The 17,045-nt window shown below is 48.4% G+C and overlaps 2 protein-coding genes across 2 annotated transcripts; both read left to right on the plus strand.

Moving 5' to 3' along the window:
- Positions 1 to 5,585: 5,585 nt before the first annotated feature.
- On the plus strand, positions 5,586 to 5,941 carry LAJ45_04117 (uncharacterized protein; the record flags this gene model as incomplete). Its single annotated transcript, XM_046113698.1, has 2 exons — positions 5,586 to 5,601; positions 5,685 to 5,941. 2 exons carry the CDS (start codon positions 5,586 to 5,588, stop codon positions 5,939 to 5,941), a joined length of 273 nt encoding a protein of 90 aa, XP_045972800.1.
- Positions 5,942 to 6,663: 722 nt separating this feature from the next.
- Positions 6,664 to 16,117, plus strand: LAJ45_04118 (uncharacterized protein; the record flags this gene model as incomplete). Its single annotated transcript, XM_046113699.1, has 6 exons — positions 6,664 to 9,681; positions 9,741 to 10,509; positions 10,686 to 13,265; positions 13,361 to 14,620; positions 14,670 to 15,955; positions 16,043 to 16,117. The coding sequence occupies 6 exons, from the start codon at positions 6,664 to 6,666 to the stop codon at positions 16,115 to 16,117; spliced, it is 8,988 nt and encodes a 2,995-aa protein (XP_045972801.1).
- Between the last annotated feature and the right edge of the window lie 928 nt (positions 16,118 to 17,045).

Consider the following 17,045-nt stretch of genomic DNA (forward strand, 5'->3'; position numbering starts at 1 on the left):
ATAAAGGTAGGAATTATCTACAGCTGGCAGGTTACGGCCCAGCGGAGACTGAGAGGGCTGAGGAGAGCTTGTTCATTCGTGAAAACCATTTTGGCTATGGGGGAACGTGAATTGATCTGTAGCTTTTACTGAATCGTGTCCTTAAGATATATATTAGTCTTCTTCTTGCTATAGAAGGCAGGGCTCTAAGCCCCAGGAAACCGAATCTCGATGCCGAACTATATTAGGCTTGATTCTCCCTGTAGTTCTAATGTAAGCCCCACACTGCCGGTAGTCTCCTTAACCTCCTCCAATCGGTACATAATATGATGCACCTAGATGCCGATATATCTAGACACATCTTTGCTCAACGAATAGCTGCCACGGGTATAAGTATATGCTAGGAAGAAAGGTTGATACAAAGTATAGATTGGGGCCGACTTAAATCCTGATGTCACTATGGCTACACGAACCGTACCCAATGTGGATATTTTACACCAAAGGATAGTTTAAACTACATATCTTCAATGTTAAGTAGGTAACACACATTTGTACAAATAGACCATGTTTACACAAACAAAGAGGACCGGTGTGTAAGTATCTACGTGTAAGTACACCAAAGCACTATAGAGTACATTTTATACATTATGTGCGGAGACGTGTATTGAGAATCCCCGTCATGAGGCTATATAGAAAGGTGTAGCCTGGAAAAGCTAGCGGAACGAAATTAGTAATGGGCACCAGACGAGACGTCTCGGGACTTTGTCTCGAGACTAAGCAAGACGAGACGATACCGTGACCTCCACGAGACGAGACGAGACCCTGTCAAGTCTCGTCTCTTCTTGAACTTTGTCTACTAAAAGTGCAAGACGAGACGAGACCAGGACCTCCGCGGGACGAGACGAGACCTGGCTTAATCTTGTCTCGTCTCGTCTCGTGCCCATCACGAAACAAAAATTCATGATTGACTCTTGAAGAATCTAACGGAAAGACGGGTTTGATTCCTTGAGTATTCGGTCGTAAGATGCATGTCCTTTCATAGATACTCACAAATTATGAATTTTAATCATCCTAATCCAATGATTACAAAAGCAGCAAAAGATGCACTCCTGTAGTGTTTTAGGTGGTAAGGTTAATACGAGCAAGATATATGATAGCGCAGATATGCTTGCGCTTTTTTGAAACATGCCATATCATTCTGAAACTATCACATGCACGACAGCTAAAACGGGATAGCAATGTATTTTTTTTTTGAAACGTGGCGATCGAGTGATACTCCATGACCGAGTGCGGTTCTATGATGCAATCAATAAATATATGGTGATAATTGGAAGTTTGGGTCATATTAGGAACGATCCCAGGCTCAAATATAGCCAGAGCCATATCTATATTAAGTGATTAAGAGAGATTCTAGCCGCATTGTCTCACACAACCGGGTGTCTCGGTTCGAGGGACGGTGGTGGCCAACTTGATCAACGAGTGATGACCTATGACTGCATTACTATGGATCTCTATTTGTTGGTAATACCTAGCTCTCGATAGATTTGCTCATTAAGTCGGCTGTATCGAAACTGGCAATCGGTCACCAGGGAAATACTCTTCTCGCCAACGTGAGTCTTGATAAGGAAATCGGAATCACCATCGGGCCAGCGGTTGTTGGCGAGTATTTCCACAATCCTCTCCGGGAAGTGAATCAATTGATTCGTTTACTCAACTCGCTTTAGGGGGAAATGAATCAATTGATTCATTTACATACATAGCTGGTAGGGGGGGGGGGTGGGGCTCACGGTGGAGTATCTGGAGGCATATAGGAGGGGATGTATGGAGGGGGCATGGGCGAGATAGGAGACAGGGGTTTGGCAATAAGGTGGGGTGGTGAAGGTAGTGGCGAGCTGCTTAAGTGCTTACCGAATCATATACCATGACGCGCTCACAAAGGTTTACTTGTAATGCTCTGGGTGGTGTTGAGGTAGGAGAGTCGAACTAGGGAGGTAGAAAAGGTGGAAGCGTGAAGTGGAGGTGGGTAAGGTAGGTAAGGTGAGCATCGGAGGCGAGTTTTCGTATGAGGGGGTTGGTGGGGATGGAGTTAGAGAGATATTATAGGAGGGAGGGCTTTCTTTAGAGGCATGGAGATAGCGAGGCGTGGAGGTGGAGGTGAAGGTAAAGGCGGAGGCATGGGGGCGCGGACGTGTGGAGGAGTTGAGGTGGATGTGGGGGTGTGGCATCAAGCAGGTGGTGGAGAGGAACGTTTCGAGGGGGTGGGGTAACATTGAGGTGGGGCATAGCATGCAATTAATGAATTAAACAAAAAAAAAAAAAAAAGAGGTGGGCATGGCCCGAGGTGAGGCGCACCGAGTGATACACCATGACGCACTCGCTCACCTTGCGTGCGACTGTGGTGGCAGAGGTGGAAGGTGAGATCGAGGGGGAGGGCGTTTGGTGTAGGTGAGGTGGCCGCGGGGGGGGGGGGGGGGGGAAATGAGTCTTTTATGTGGTGGAGGTGGAAAGTGGGTGAGGTGGAAAGTGGGTAGAGGTGGGCGAGGTGAGGTGAGCGGGGTGGGGCGAACATTGTAGATGTGGCTAGTAATGCGGGGGGTGAACGAGGTGAGCGAGATGGAGTTGTTAGACAGTAATCGGGGATGTGCGAGGTAGGTGTGGCTAGTAATGTGGGTGGGGGGGTGGGTGAGGTGGACATGGTGGACATGTAGATGTAGTGAGCGAGGTGGGCGAGGTGATGGGTGGCTCAGCGGTACCTAGCCGTTTGTGGACGGTGTACCCGACGGGGGCGAGGTGGAGGTGGGAGAGGTGGTTGTGGCGACGTGGAGGCGTGCATATGTGGAGAGGTGCGGAGGTAGTGCGACCGTGAGGTAGAGGCGGTGGTGGTGGAGGTGGGTGTGTATTCGGGGAATTGAGAAAAAAAAAGGGGCGGAGTCGGGAGGTGGAGGTGCATCGAGTGATACACAAAGACGCACCTCACTTCCGCGAGTCTGGGGCGGCATCGGTGTGGAGGAGTACATGTACTTAGGTAGTGGTGGGCGTGTCTGTGGGGGCAGGATGGTGGAGGCCGGGATACGTTGGAGGGAATGTGTGGGTGGCGGGGAGGTGGAGGTTTGCTTGGAGGGTTTGCGCCCGGAGCTCAAGAGGGTTCTGGAAATTTCTCAAAAAGCACAATGTCACTTCCCTTTCTATCTCAGCGACATTAAAGTACCCCCGCACATGATATATACTTCTATTGATAATGATTTTAACGAGGGGGGAATGCAGAGCCTTCTTCCTCTTTATCCTCGCTTGGAGATACAGCATGTTAATTGGCCTAGTGCGAGACTAACACTTGTCCTTACTCATCCAATATGACTTGGCCCCATATATACTCTGCTCTTTCTTACGCATCCTTTAATTCTGCCTGCGTACTCTGGCTGCTGCTATACACTACCCTTACAGACATCGCAGGCATTAAAAAAGACCAGAAATCTTGCTCGATAATTAGTATGTTCTATCCATATTACCATCCCACCCCTCGCCCCCCCCCCCCCAGTATTGCAAGACTACTAAAATAATATAAGGGGAATGGCCTATGGAGCGAGGTCCATAGTCTCGGAGGCGCTAGGAAATCCTCAAACCAGGTCTTTGACCTATACCTATCAATAGAGGCCTTGCAACTTCTGGCGATTTTCTAAGCGCATCAATATTCGACGTTGCCTCGTAACAAGATAGGAGTGAGAGAGATTTGTACGAAGCTTCATACGTCAGCAAGTGACATAGCCTCCCCATCTTGGTGGTAGGCACCCAAGACAGCTGGCTACTGATAGTGGGAAGACATACCTGGCCTCCCACATATCTCATAATATAAAGAGCCTGGCAACGCAATTCCGCGTTTGACCATGTCGATGGTACAATGGTCTTGGTCCATGGCAACACTAGCTCAATTAAACAACAATCCTCTGTTAGCAACCGACCCAGTTCAACAATTAGAAATGACAATGGACTAAATCGCTTACGTGCTAGTACAGACAAGTCCCACCACAGTTTGACATGGAGGCGAGGGCGGTATATCATGGAGGAATTTCGCCACCCTCCCTCTACCTCCCCCATACCCACCTGCTGCTCGCCTCGTCGTAGAAAGACCTTAAAGTTTCCATGGCTTGGCTGGTGTCGTTTTGGCTGTAACGTCTTCAGATAGTAATCTATCCCTAAACCGTCAGGCACTCAAACCCTTTATCACGTTTCCGTATTGGGTTCATGTTCTGGTGATTTCAATTCGGCCTGACGGTTTAAGGTTATAGAATACCTACCTTCCAATAAGCGACGTTGGTTGCTGTTGGGAAGGGGGCCCAGGATAACATCTGGCATGCAGAAACTCCCCGCACCAAATCTATCTCGCCCTCCAGAAATAAGAAAGTCGAAATTCTAAGAAATAGAATCTGTAGGCAATCACCAGTGTTACAACTTCTATTTTCCAGTTTTCTCTTTTTTCTTTTCTGAAGGACTATATAGGATTACAAACTAGGGTCTGAATATCTATTGTCGCCTGCCAAAAACAAGGGTTCTTGACAATTCACCCGCCTGGAACCTGATATTCTACTAAAATAAATTTAGTTGCCTCTGAAACGAGATTATATCCACCTAATAAATTGTTTCTTCGTCTGGGACATTGGCGCGGATTGTCTGTTTATCGAGACCGGCACCATAGGTATTCCACTTCAACAGGTCAATCTATAACTCCTTCGCCCCCGACTGAAGGCGTCTACACGCTAGCTCTTATAGGATAATTAAGGGAAGGGGACCGCTGACGTGCATAATAACACCATGCACTGCAACATGCCAAGGAGTGGAATCGAATAATACGACAAACTTGATTGGGGTTGGTGCGCCATGAGTGCTTGATTGTGCTCATTCAACCATTAATAGCATAGAGCCTCAATTGAATCGGCCCAGAGCGCGTAGTGTCTTGACGAGTGCACCTTTCCAATCCAGTTGGTTTCGTTATTCCCGGGATTCTCCGGTATTATAGGTCAATTATCGATAAAGGTTTTATGCTTACGATCCAATTAAATCAATTTGTGTTTCACCGCCCATAACCTGACGAGAGGCAATACGCGCCTAAAAAATTACTATTACTCTGCCGCAGGATAGTCTTTCCTGTTATGGTGATGCTTGCACCTCCAAAAAGTCGCGCACTATACGCGCGCGAAACATGGCCTCTTGAACCTCCCTCGCAATAGGTTGAAGATGAGGGGTAGCATTGATCCCTGTATGTATAACTCCATGTCAAGAATCCTGGGACAAGCCCCCGTAGCAACTCGCGGTTGCGTTGTCCCATGATTTTTGAACGAGAACTATACCTAGATGCTGCCTATCGGCCCGTACCGCAGGAGCCTCAATCATGGGGTGCCTGAAGTCCTTGGCGGGCTAAACGCCCTGTACTGGTAATGATATATCATTACACTATTCCTTCAGTAATTATAATCCTCAGAGCAGTACACTACATATCTATATTCTATACCTTTATTCTTCGAAGTATTACACCTAGTCACCAAGCTACTTCGATCTATCTATTTCTAAATAAAATTTCTTTCATCTATTCGCTGTCGTGTCGTTCTCCGGAAATGGCACAGTTCAGAGGTCTACAGATTTATCCCTCCCCTCGGTCCCTTTTTGACGCGTCTGGGTTACTGCGATTTCTAACAAGTGCAAAATACCGTTAGATATCGACCTGGACTCCCTGTCCTTCATCATCAACCATGTTTTTCTCCCACCACAGCTCCCACAGAGAGCCGAGACCGACGTCGGAGAGGGCAATTCTGTGCTATTGAAAGTTGTGCGGGACATCGCCAAATCCTATCACGAGAGAAGGGGTTACGACATGGATGAGCAGTGGATGTCAGCCGTCAAGATGCTCACGAACCTTTGTCAGCTCGAGAATAACAACTTGTTTGGGGAAATGGCCAGTGCTAAGCGATAATTCTGTAGCGTTTAAACTGATGATATTGTAAACCGGATTCCCTTGACTTTGATGGTTGATGATACCCTCAAGTCTTCGCAGAATCAAGCCCTATTTATACATGTTGGAACCTATGCCAAGGCCCGCTTTCTAATACTAACTGATACAACGATAATAGAATAAGATAACGCTCCCGAAGATAACCCAGATAGAAAAGCGCCCCCGCATAGTCCCGTCCTCCATTCTAATTCCGACACGTAACCATGAACCTTGCAATTGCCAGTCATCGGGTTGTACCATACTATTATCCTAGACCTACTTCCCTAAGTAGAACAGCCTACAGCCGTAAGCCCCGCTTCCTATTCTATTCCGGGTGAGACACCCAATAGTAAACGTGCCGTCATAATAGTATAACACTAGTGTGGTAACATCGCGTGCTCCCACACTACCCGATACCTTTCTATGCTTGTCCTTTCGTTACCCGACCGTCCTCGCATCACAGCCCGTCACTCGTATCCCTCATTGTCCTAAGCCTCTAGAACAGTGTTCCGTAGTTCCTGTAACACAACTCCCTTGACGCAAAGGCTTTCAGAAAGGCAGTGAAGTATATGGGATGCGGAGGTAGATATGGTCCCCTCTCTGTACCAGAGCGTGCGTGTGTTAATTTGTTGGAAACAGACGTCTTGGCACTCCATATTGGCGCCCAAAACGCCGGCCTCATCCTACGTCAATTAGAGAATACAATGGTGTTTGAATCCTTCGAAGCATCCCCACTCACGGGGATTGTGGTAGGAACCGTAGGGAAGCTCCGTTGCTCATACCCTGGCCCCGCGATTGCGGTCAGTTTAGAGAAAGTCAAGAACGCCGCCTTCCTCAAGGAACTCTCCATGTTTCTAGAGAAGATGAATCGGCAGGTCCTGGATCAAGCAGCACACAAGGGCGCCAAAGCGGGATCTGTGGTCTTGGAGGACAGGGAAACGCAGAGTCCGAAATTCATCACCGAGATGCTTACGGGCATCCTTCGTGGGATTGGAAGCCCGGCCAACGTCCAGCGCATCGAGAAACGTATCGCCGACGATGTACTCTGGGACAATGCGCGGTTTCCGTGGCGGCGGTCACCACTGTGGCTTGTCGTGAGGGTTGCGTTGCAGACTACGCTGAGGGTGCCTGGTGAGGGACATAAGGAGTATAAAGCGTTCATGGTGTTCCTCATGGCCAGGCTGTTGGATTTGGCGTTATCTATGCATGGTTTTCCCAGCGATGTCTTGTTTGTCATGAACGCGAAGCTAAGCCGTCGAGTCCATAAAATGCGCAATGGAGGTTTACCTGAATTTGCTATGGTGGAGGCACGCAGGGTGGGCGATCGGGCGCACGATACCCTAGACAAAAGATGGACCCAAGCACAGGGATATTACTCCAGTCCATTCAGATGGAATCCAAAGTCCCTCTCTCCCGAGAAGGATGTGCGACTTTCGATGAACAACACCAAAGAATACTTGAGAGTAGCCAGGAGTCTGGGGGTTACAAAACAGAAGATCAACTGTTTTACGCCAAATGAATCCAAACGGATCAATACAACCTCAGGCACTTTGCCGCCACTTGGTGTCCTCAAGGGAAACCCAGACAAGGAAATTATATTGGCAGACTTTGAGATTTGGGTGAAGAATAACCTGGACACGTGGGTCACTTTGACTTTGGACTACAGCAAAGCCTGCGAGGAGATTGGAGAGCGAATAGAGGATTACATCTCAGCTGCAAAGCTGTCGACCCTAGTCAACCCAGAAAGGAGCTCGGTATTCATATTGACAATGATGGAGCTCTGGATCGCGCTCGATAAGATTGCTTTGAAACTTCACCCGCTGCTACGCTATTACTATCCTGGGTTCGGGGAAGACTTCCTGACCCCGCTTCTGCTCCCTCAGGCTCAGCAAAGAATCCGCCTGCGTACCATCGAGGAGTACATAAGAGCTCGCAACATCGAGACACTTCAAAAACCCACTGATTCTATATATTCAAATATCGTGACCGAGAGATCATTTGCGGTGCGGTACTTTGATACCTCAGAGGACCACCAGCGCCTTCGGCGTCAGATACTGGATGATGCGGACAACGAAATAACCAGAAAGGAGGACCAGCTTTACGTGAAGGAGATGGAGTACAAAGCCCTGCTCGAAGCAGCCGATAGGTTGGCTTGTGAGTATTTTACCCATTGGGAGGAGGGATGGACGCAACATCACCGGAGATGCCAGAGATGTCTCTTTATTACCACTGCAGAGAAGATGAAGATAGAGATATTTGAGATGCCTCTTCCCGAAGAGGAGCTGCTGCGGAAGGCGGTAGTGTTCGAGCTCCGATGTCCATTAGGATTTTCGATATGGAGGGACACGACATACAAAGTTCTGACTGAAGTGTGCACACCATCCAATCTCCTCCCGGATGAGATTCAGAATCCTCTCGAGACCCTTGACACCTATCCCGGCTTACAGCAGTACAGGAAGGTCATTCAACGATCTAGGCCCCAGAAACTTCAGTGGTCGTCGTTCACTAAATCATTTCTCAAATCTCACTACCGCTTTGCGAAGCTTCCCACGACGATGGCATCAGTCTGTGTGAATAATGGGTTGCGCTATGGACTCTATGACGGGGAGGGGAAAAAATGGACCCACCAAGCTATCGGTGGGTATAGTATTCGGAGGTCCTGTACATTCAAACTCCCTGATGGCCCTTACCAGAAATTGCAGTACACTGTTAGGTTAACTACCCACACGCCAAACGCAGTTATATCCAGGCAGTCGGACTGCCCAGCAGATATTCAGCTTCACGAATACATTGCATTTGGACTTGTGCGGTCAGGTCACCGGCTTCAATGGCTAAATATGTTGAGAGAGCTCAGAAGCCGCACCCTCACATTCAGTAGCGACGCCGTCAATATGTTGTTTTCACAGTGTGCTTGGCAAGCAGGGCCCCGGGGACCTCCGGAATCTTCAAAGGCGCTGAGAGAATCTCATATAGTCCTCAAGGATGAAGAGTTTGGGCGAAGCCTTCTTTCCGAGTTGGTTAATTTCCTCGCAATTATAGAGTCAAATTGGCAAGAAGTCGTCGCAGCGCAGACCCTGATCATGTTGGCGACTCAACTCCTCTCGTTTGCCAGGCATGTATCCATCATAGCGGGTACTGCGAGGTTCTTGCGTGACGCGCGTAGGGTGTGCTCGGGGTGGACACGAGAACTATCTACCAAGCTGCGGCACTGTAAACCCCAGGAGATGAGAGAACTTCAACTTCGCATTGTGCAGGTGGCGGCAGTCTGCCGAGAAACCTATCACGTTGAGCAGGAACATCTCCACGATTTACTCTATTCCCGGGAGGACATTGCTATTCTCGTTGAATGCGCCACAATTATCCACGATAATGTCCCGGCCATCAACGATACCTTGGCTCCTCCAGTACGTATTCTACTCGATCGAGACAGAAGGCTGTCCCATGCAATCGAAAAACACGTTCGCTCTCTGATTCTCATGGATCAAATCGGCTTAGATCTTACTTGCGTATGGAGTGCATACAGACCTGGGTCCCCATGGAAGAGCTTAGCAGAGCCTAACGCCAGATGGATGGTGGTTTCCACGGCTGGTGTCGCTGGAGACCGCTCTCAGATGGTGCATTACAATCTACTTACGGGTCAACTACTTGTCGATGGATTACCGCTTGGTAGGCTGCCGCTGGAGTATGTTTCTCACCCAACCTATGTAGAGTTATTCGGCGAGGTGAGTGCTGGACCCAAGAATTGTTATCTGGTTGAAAACTGATAAGGATTGCTTTCCAGAAAGTTCTTGATGTATATCGGGCGAATATGGATGGAATGGTATTTCAGACAAATCAAGCAATAGATGAAAGTAATCTTTATGACACTTCTCCAACAAGCTCGGTACAGGTGGGGTTCGCAATGCAGGGAAAAGAGCTTATCATTCGGACTCGGAGGGAAACGGACTCAGTGGTGCACCAGCTTATCCCCCGTGCTAAGCTGCATGGTGACTTCCCAGATCACATTATTGCGAACCATTTGCACTGGCTGGATCTCTCAACAAATAGGATCGAATTGCGGGACCAAAAGAAACCATGGGTTCCAGAACACAGTCGGTACATCTCCGATACGAACGGTTTTGCTCCGAGTGAGCTCCACCTTGGGGCAGATCAACGATTGATTGATGTCCGAAGTGCGACAACAGCGGCAATCAACTCGATGCTTAGTCCGCTGGAATACCAAAGCTATATCGATGTACGCTGGAAAGGTGGAGTGGTATCAGCGCATCTGCCTCGGCTCAAACTGGATTTTTTTATCAACGGGGACCAACAGTTGGAGTGTCGACAGTTTCCGGGCATGTTCATTGATAGTGACCCGAATATTGGAACCCTGACAGGGCTAGGGAACCGGCTTGTTGTGCGTCAGGGGTCCATACGGAGCGTGTTGATCCCATACGGCAAGGTGAAGTTCGAGCCGTATGAGAATCACCATGTGAGGGTTGAGATCGATACTAGAGACGTCGACGAAGACAGGGTAAAATATCACATCTACACCATTGACCCCATTCTCGGTCGGCTGGTAGGGAACGGCAGCTTGGCCAGTCACCTTTACAAAATATACCTTCACGCGGTGACGGCATCGTGCCTGCCTGATAATCTAACCGGTCGGACGGGGACCGAGGAGGCTCTCTATCTACTTCGGGCTGCAGCAACCTGGTCATTCCAAAAGCTGGAGATTGGGGGGTAGAGGCGGAGCTATTTGGGCTCATTGAGTCCCTGACCCCCGTCCGTGTTTATTACCCGAAGCATATGAAGACTATGCAGAAAGTAACGTGGAGCTGCTTGTCCCCGATCGCACAGCATGAGGAGTTCTCCAGCATTGTGAGGGATGTTCTAGCTCATGCGAGTCGCTTTCAGATATTCGTGGAAGGAGGCGGTGATGGGTCTGGATCGAGTGCCCCAACGCTCAACACGCAATCCCGCGAGCCAAGGCTCTTGAAGAGGGCTGCTCACCGTAACGCGGGTTTCCGTACATATGAATTTGGCGGCTCCAATGGGGCAGAGAGGAAGGATGTTGTTTACGAGGCGCGCGATGTGCCGCAGAAGACGTCACTGGATGAAGCGCATGTTTGTTACATCTCTGCCTTGGTGGAGCGCTGGCCATCGAGACTGAACGTCTGCTCCAACTTGATGGGTGTATTTGAAAGGTGGGGAGAGCTTAGGAGCGAAACGATTGAGTTTGTTTATGATCAGCAATGGTTGGACCAAGATCTCGCGGAGGTTTGGTTTGAGCTGTACCAGTCTCTCACCATGAGCACCAAGGAACGTGATACTTACAGATTGTTATTCCTGCTCAGTACAATTGCATATTCAGGAAAGACGAAGATGGACTTGATCGAGAGCTTACTGGCGTTTGCTACGGTGGAATGCTTTAGATCGCTGGGACTGCCTGACTTTCCATCCTACGACTTTGAACAAGGATTCGAGCCCGATGCCCAAACTTTGCGTGACGCGCTCGAGGGATGTGCCACGAGATTTGGAGACAGCGACGAGGCAGACCTGCAGCCCAATGTTGATGAGAGCGAAATTGAACTTTGTATTCGGCGACACCAGACTTATCGCAGTAACCTGGAGGAACAATTGGACTCCTTTGTCGATGCAATGGTCTCTCAATGGCGTTGCGAGGTCCCAAGGAAACCAGCACGAGAATTCCCGCTATTGGATGTCCCGGTGGCTATGGCAAAGGTCAAGATGCGCTTCAGAGACTGGTATAGGAACTCGGGCCTCCAACGCCATGTGCTCAGGGTTCAAGCTATGCTGGACAATGTGAATACAGAGGGTAAAAGAAACTTTCAGGCTTATAACTTTGACCCATGCAGAGAGTCAACCTCATCTGTAAACAGCGCCGTTCCGTTCGAGAACCTACTCCGCGTACACCCCCCAGATCTACTCGTGCCTCCTCCTCCTACAGTTGGACGAGACTCTGCCTCCCCTAAGCACTCGCCAAAAGCAACCCCTGTAGATGGTGGTCTCGAATCACTTCTACGAGATTTTGAGTCAAAGAGTCGGGGAGGCTTCTGGGAGGTATATGTTAAGGGTTTACAGCAGAGCTTGAAGGCTCTGAAAGATTTACCTGTTTCTGCGGAAAGTGGCAGAGCGCTACCACCGGCAAACATCTTAGAATCTTCCAAAGCCAAGTGTAAGAAGTATTTAACGGAGTTGTTTGATGCTATTCGAGAAAGACTTCTTCCAAAACGAAACGACAAAGGTTGGATGCTATACAGAGCCGGCCTATGGCCACGGATCTCACCGATGTTGTTGCTCCAACAATTAGCAACGAATAGAGGAGTCCAATTAAATGATGAGTGGAGAACGGTGCTCGTCAATTACGGTAAAGCAATCTCTATGCTACAACGAACACAGCGCCTCCTCAATCATGCTCGAATAGGGGCCTCCTCGGACCTGTTAAAGGAACTGGAAAACTGTGGGCATGAGCACTGGAATCAAATGGAGAAAACGGACTGGTTATTAATGGAAATTGAGAATAACCTACTTGTGCGACCGGTTCAGGTAGACATAGCGTCCAAGATGATCTCACCAGACGAAGGTCGCAATACAATCATGCAACTTTGTATGGGGGAAGGCAAGACTTCGATCATTGTCCCAATTGCTGCCGCCTCCCTTGCCGACGGTGAGAAATTGGTCCGAGTCGTCGTGCTGAAGCCACTGATAGGGCAAATGTTTCAAACACTGGTCCAAAGGCTGGGGGGCTTGGTTAACCGCCGCGTTTATTTTCTGCCGTTCTCCCGCGGGGTTAAGATAGGAGTAAATGAGGCGAGGACAGTTCATGCTCTTCTTGAGGAGTGTATGGAGAACGGGGGCATTTTGCTGGCCCAGCCGGAGCACATATTGTCTTTCAAGCTTCTTGGGCTGGAGAGGTTGTATAACGCTGAACAAGCGCCCAAAGCCGACGCCGGGGCCACAAGAGAACTGCGCATAGTTGCTCAACAGCTACTTGAAACCCAGCGGTGGCTAAGGAAAAAATCAAGAGATATCCTGGACGAAAGTGACGAGATTCTAAGCATCCGGCATGAACTAATATACACCATTGGGAATTCAAGACCTATCGAAGGCTATCCTGATCGCTGGATTGTTATCCAACAGGTCTTGGGTCTTATTAGACAGCATCTCCGCGAGGCAAAATTCGACCCCCGAGAATTTGAGGTAGTACCTTCTTCACATGAGGGTGGTTTTGACTCAATACGTATCCTTAGCATTTTTGCGGGGCAAAGGTTATTGAAAAAGATTGCCTCCAAGATCGTCGCAGGTATTCCCCTAAACCCCCTACCCCCATCCCCTTGCAACGAGGATACACAGTACGCAGAAGGTGGTGGCTGACCAATGCTCTATGATACTGTACAGATTATCTCCCCGCACTTTCTTTCCGGTTCCTGCACGAGCATTTACGAAAAATGGCAGAAAGGTTTATTACAGATCCAACGTTACGGGAGGAAGAGTGCGTGTTTCTACGTTTACAATATCAAGATAATATTGTCTCGACCGGTATTCTCTATTTGTTAAGAGGCCTCATTGCTCACAAAATATTGTTGTATGTGTTACATGATAAGAGATGGAAGGTCGATTATGGCCTCGATCCAAAGCGCCCCACGAAGCTTGCGGTCCCTTATAGGGCAAAGGATTCACCTTCTGGGCAGTCGGAGTTCAGTCATCCGGATGTTGCAATAACCCTGACCTGTCTCAGCTACTACTATGGCGGATTGAGCGAAAGTCAGCTGGAGATTTGCTTTCGTGATGTCTATAAGTCCGATAATCCAACAATGGAGTATGAGCGTTGGTTGAAAGGAGTTTCTGTAACTAACCATAGCTTCAAGTTGAGATACTTGAACGCCATCAACCTGGAGGATAGGAACCAATGGAAGAAGGAGATTTTTCCTACCTTTAAATATAACAAAGCAGTCATTGACTTTTATCTTTCCGGGGTGGTCTTTCCTATGGAAGCTAAGGAATTCTCGGAGAAGCTTTCGACGTCGGGTTGGGACATAGCTGAGAAGAAGGAGCTTCACCCAACGACTGGTTTTAGCGGCACCAACGATAATCAATACCTCCTTCCCCTATCAATTACCCAAAACGACACGGAAGAGCAGCTCAACACCAACGCCAAAGTCCTTAGCTATCTATTGCAGCCTGAGAATAATTATATGCGGACCGCAGGAACTAGCGGTGAACGGCTCAATGTCAAACAGTTACTAGAGATCTTAACAGATTCCGAGAGAGATCCGAACGTCAAAGAATTACCGGGCGCCGGAGCTCAAGCACTGGAGTCGCAGAACAAGAGAGATCCGAGGGTTAAAGTATTACTGGATGTTGGAGCTCAGGTATTGGAGTTGCGCAACAACGACGTTGCGAAAGCATGGCTGGGAATGGTACCGGAGAACGACGCCAAGGCTGCAGTATATTTCAACGACAGTGACGAGCTGACCGTAGTAACTCGTGATGGAACCACGGAGCCACTCCTGATTTCTGCTTTCGCCGAACGACTGGATGGATGCCTTGTGTATCTTGATGAAGCGCATACCCGGGGTACAGACCTCAAGCTCCCGAGTAACAGCAGAGCGGCAGTAACCCTCGGGCCCAATTTGACAAAGGATAGGCTTGTACAAGGTTATTACCCTCATGAAGATCTCTGGACTGCTAATCTAACTTTTTTCAGCATGTATGAGAATGCGAAAACTAGGAAACGGCCATTCAGTCTTATTTTGCGGGCCTCCGGAAGTCGATCGAAAAATCCTTGTAGTGGCTAACCAGGCGGGCCGTCAGTCGATTGAGGTCCGGGACGTTTTGCACTGGTGTATGACGCAAACTTGTAATAATGCCCGCAAACTATTGCCTATATGGGCAAAGCAAGGCATCAGTCATACCAACCGGTATAAGGCATGCAATGAGCTTAGACTGTCATTTCCACAGATCTTACTTGAGCAAGAATCAAAATCGCTGGAGGAACATTACGGGTTTAAGCGGGCTAGGGGTGATATCCTACCATCATGGAATTCAACACAAAGAGCAGACGGCAGTGAGTTAACTGCAATTCAGCAAAAGTGCAAGGAGTTCGGCGTGAAATCGTTCGGTGGAGCTTCGATGCTTGAAGAGCAAGAGCGGGAGCTGTCACATGAGATTGAGTGTGAACGAGAAGAACAGCGCCCCCCGAAGGCCGACCCTCAGAAACACCAGGTCACGGAAGATCTCAAAGGCTTGGTAGAGGATGGGTCCCTGCCACCACAGGCCCGCCGACGGGGCACCTTTATTCCCGCCTTCGAAATTCTCCGCGAAACTTCGGCCAATCAGCATATTGAACTGGCATCGTGGCCCGAGAAAATTCTTGCAACAATCGATTTTGCTACTGTGATCGCGGGAAAGCGTGACAGTAGGTCGGACGATTATATTCGACCTGTCAACTGGATTTTATCCATGAATCATGATCCTTCGACCTTGATTATCCTAAGTCCCTACGAGGTCAATGACTTATTACCTCGCATACGTCAGTCGCGGTCGGTCGTCCTACACATGTATTCTCCACGAACCGCGAAGGCTAGCCCGTCATACGAAACTCTAGACCTTTGCACAATCCCCCGACCACCTAAGTCATGGCAACTAAACCGTGAATTAATGGACTCGGTCAACATCTTTGCTGGCCAGTTGTACTTTTCAAACTATGAGACATACGAAAGAATATGTGGGTTCTTGGGACTGTATTTGAAGGCACGGCCCCCGGGAAAGAACGTGGAAATAGCTAGTGATGGCTTTGTCGATGAGTCAAGTCGTAAACCACTCCAGATGAAAGATTCAACCTTCACCAAAAGTCCTGTGCCGTTTCTGCGGACATTAGTAGGGATGCGTCGCAAAGGGCAGAGCTATACTACAACACACATGGGGAACATATTGAACGGGAGATCTTTATCTGCAGAAGATTTTGAGCACGAGGAAAGTGAGACCAAAGAGGTATGTTGCAGACTGACAGTTTCCGAGCGTTGACAAATTGTCAACACTGGCAAGCTTTCTAGTATATCCTTGGCTAACACGACACAGTGCATGGCGAAGGAAAAGTCAATAGCTCTGCCTATCATGCCATATCCCGGGCCGCCGGCTGGGAAAGAGACCTAGGGGGAGTAATATGTGGATTATAGGGGTTGCGGGATCGAGATCGGAAAGATACCTCTGGCAATAACCTGTTGTTTATATAGGAGGGTTAAGTGACTTATACAATTTCCATTCGTGGTCTTACGATATGTGTTCCATTTACTTTCTTTAGCCTTTTGGTCTGCGATGTACCAACTTCAGGCGCTGCTTTCACAACGTCCGTTGTCGTTGAAGGCACATTCCCTTTCCTTTGTTGGTCCTATTGGTGTACATATTTGGCATGTAGTGTAATCAACTTGATACTCGGATTAGGTGCACAACCAAAACTAATTCTCCGATATTACAAGCTTGGTCGAAGTTTCTTTGAGGGATGGCCTATATTGAAAATAGTTCAGCATCCTGTGACTGGAAGGGTGCTCGGAAGCGTAGATCACCAGGGATCACTCGGGCCAATGATCGAGATGCGTGTAGTAATTAAATCTCGGAATAATGGATTTCTCTCTTGGTTACTTCTATACAGAAGCAAAATCCGGAAATGAGTAATCAACAATCAATCAATCAACCAATGTTTCCTCTCGGAGCTTCGAAGCATGTCGAGAATTCTTGGCGCTCTGCGCCAAGTGACACCCGAAAATAGGTTTAACCCATGTCCTAGAAACCGCCAATCAGTTCACAAGGTGCGGAGGCCTATAAGGACTAACCTGCTAAAGGTTGAAAATTTAAAGATGAAATGTGAAGAATCAGGAAATTAAAGAGTAGTCTGAGAAACATAATTTCGCTAATGGTAAGCGTGTAACTGATTAAAGTCACGATTCCACATACTCTCTGGACAAAAGAGCGCACCACTGAAGTCGCCCTAATGGTTTGCATCCATCAAACCTCTTCTGGTGAGTGATTCACTATTATGAGATTTCGGGGATGACTTCATTGCGCGTAGTTGAGGTACGTAGTT

The sequence above is a fragment of the Morchella importuna genome (assembly GCF_003444635.1).
Source record: "Morchella importuna strain M04M26 chromosome Unknown Morimp01GS010, whole genome shotgun sequence".
Taxonomy (NCBI): Eukaryota; Fungi; Ascomycota; class Pezizomycetes; order Pezizales; family Morchellaceae; genus Morchella; species Morchella importuna.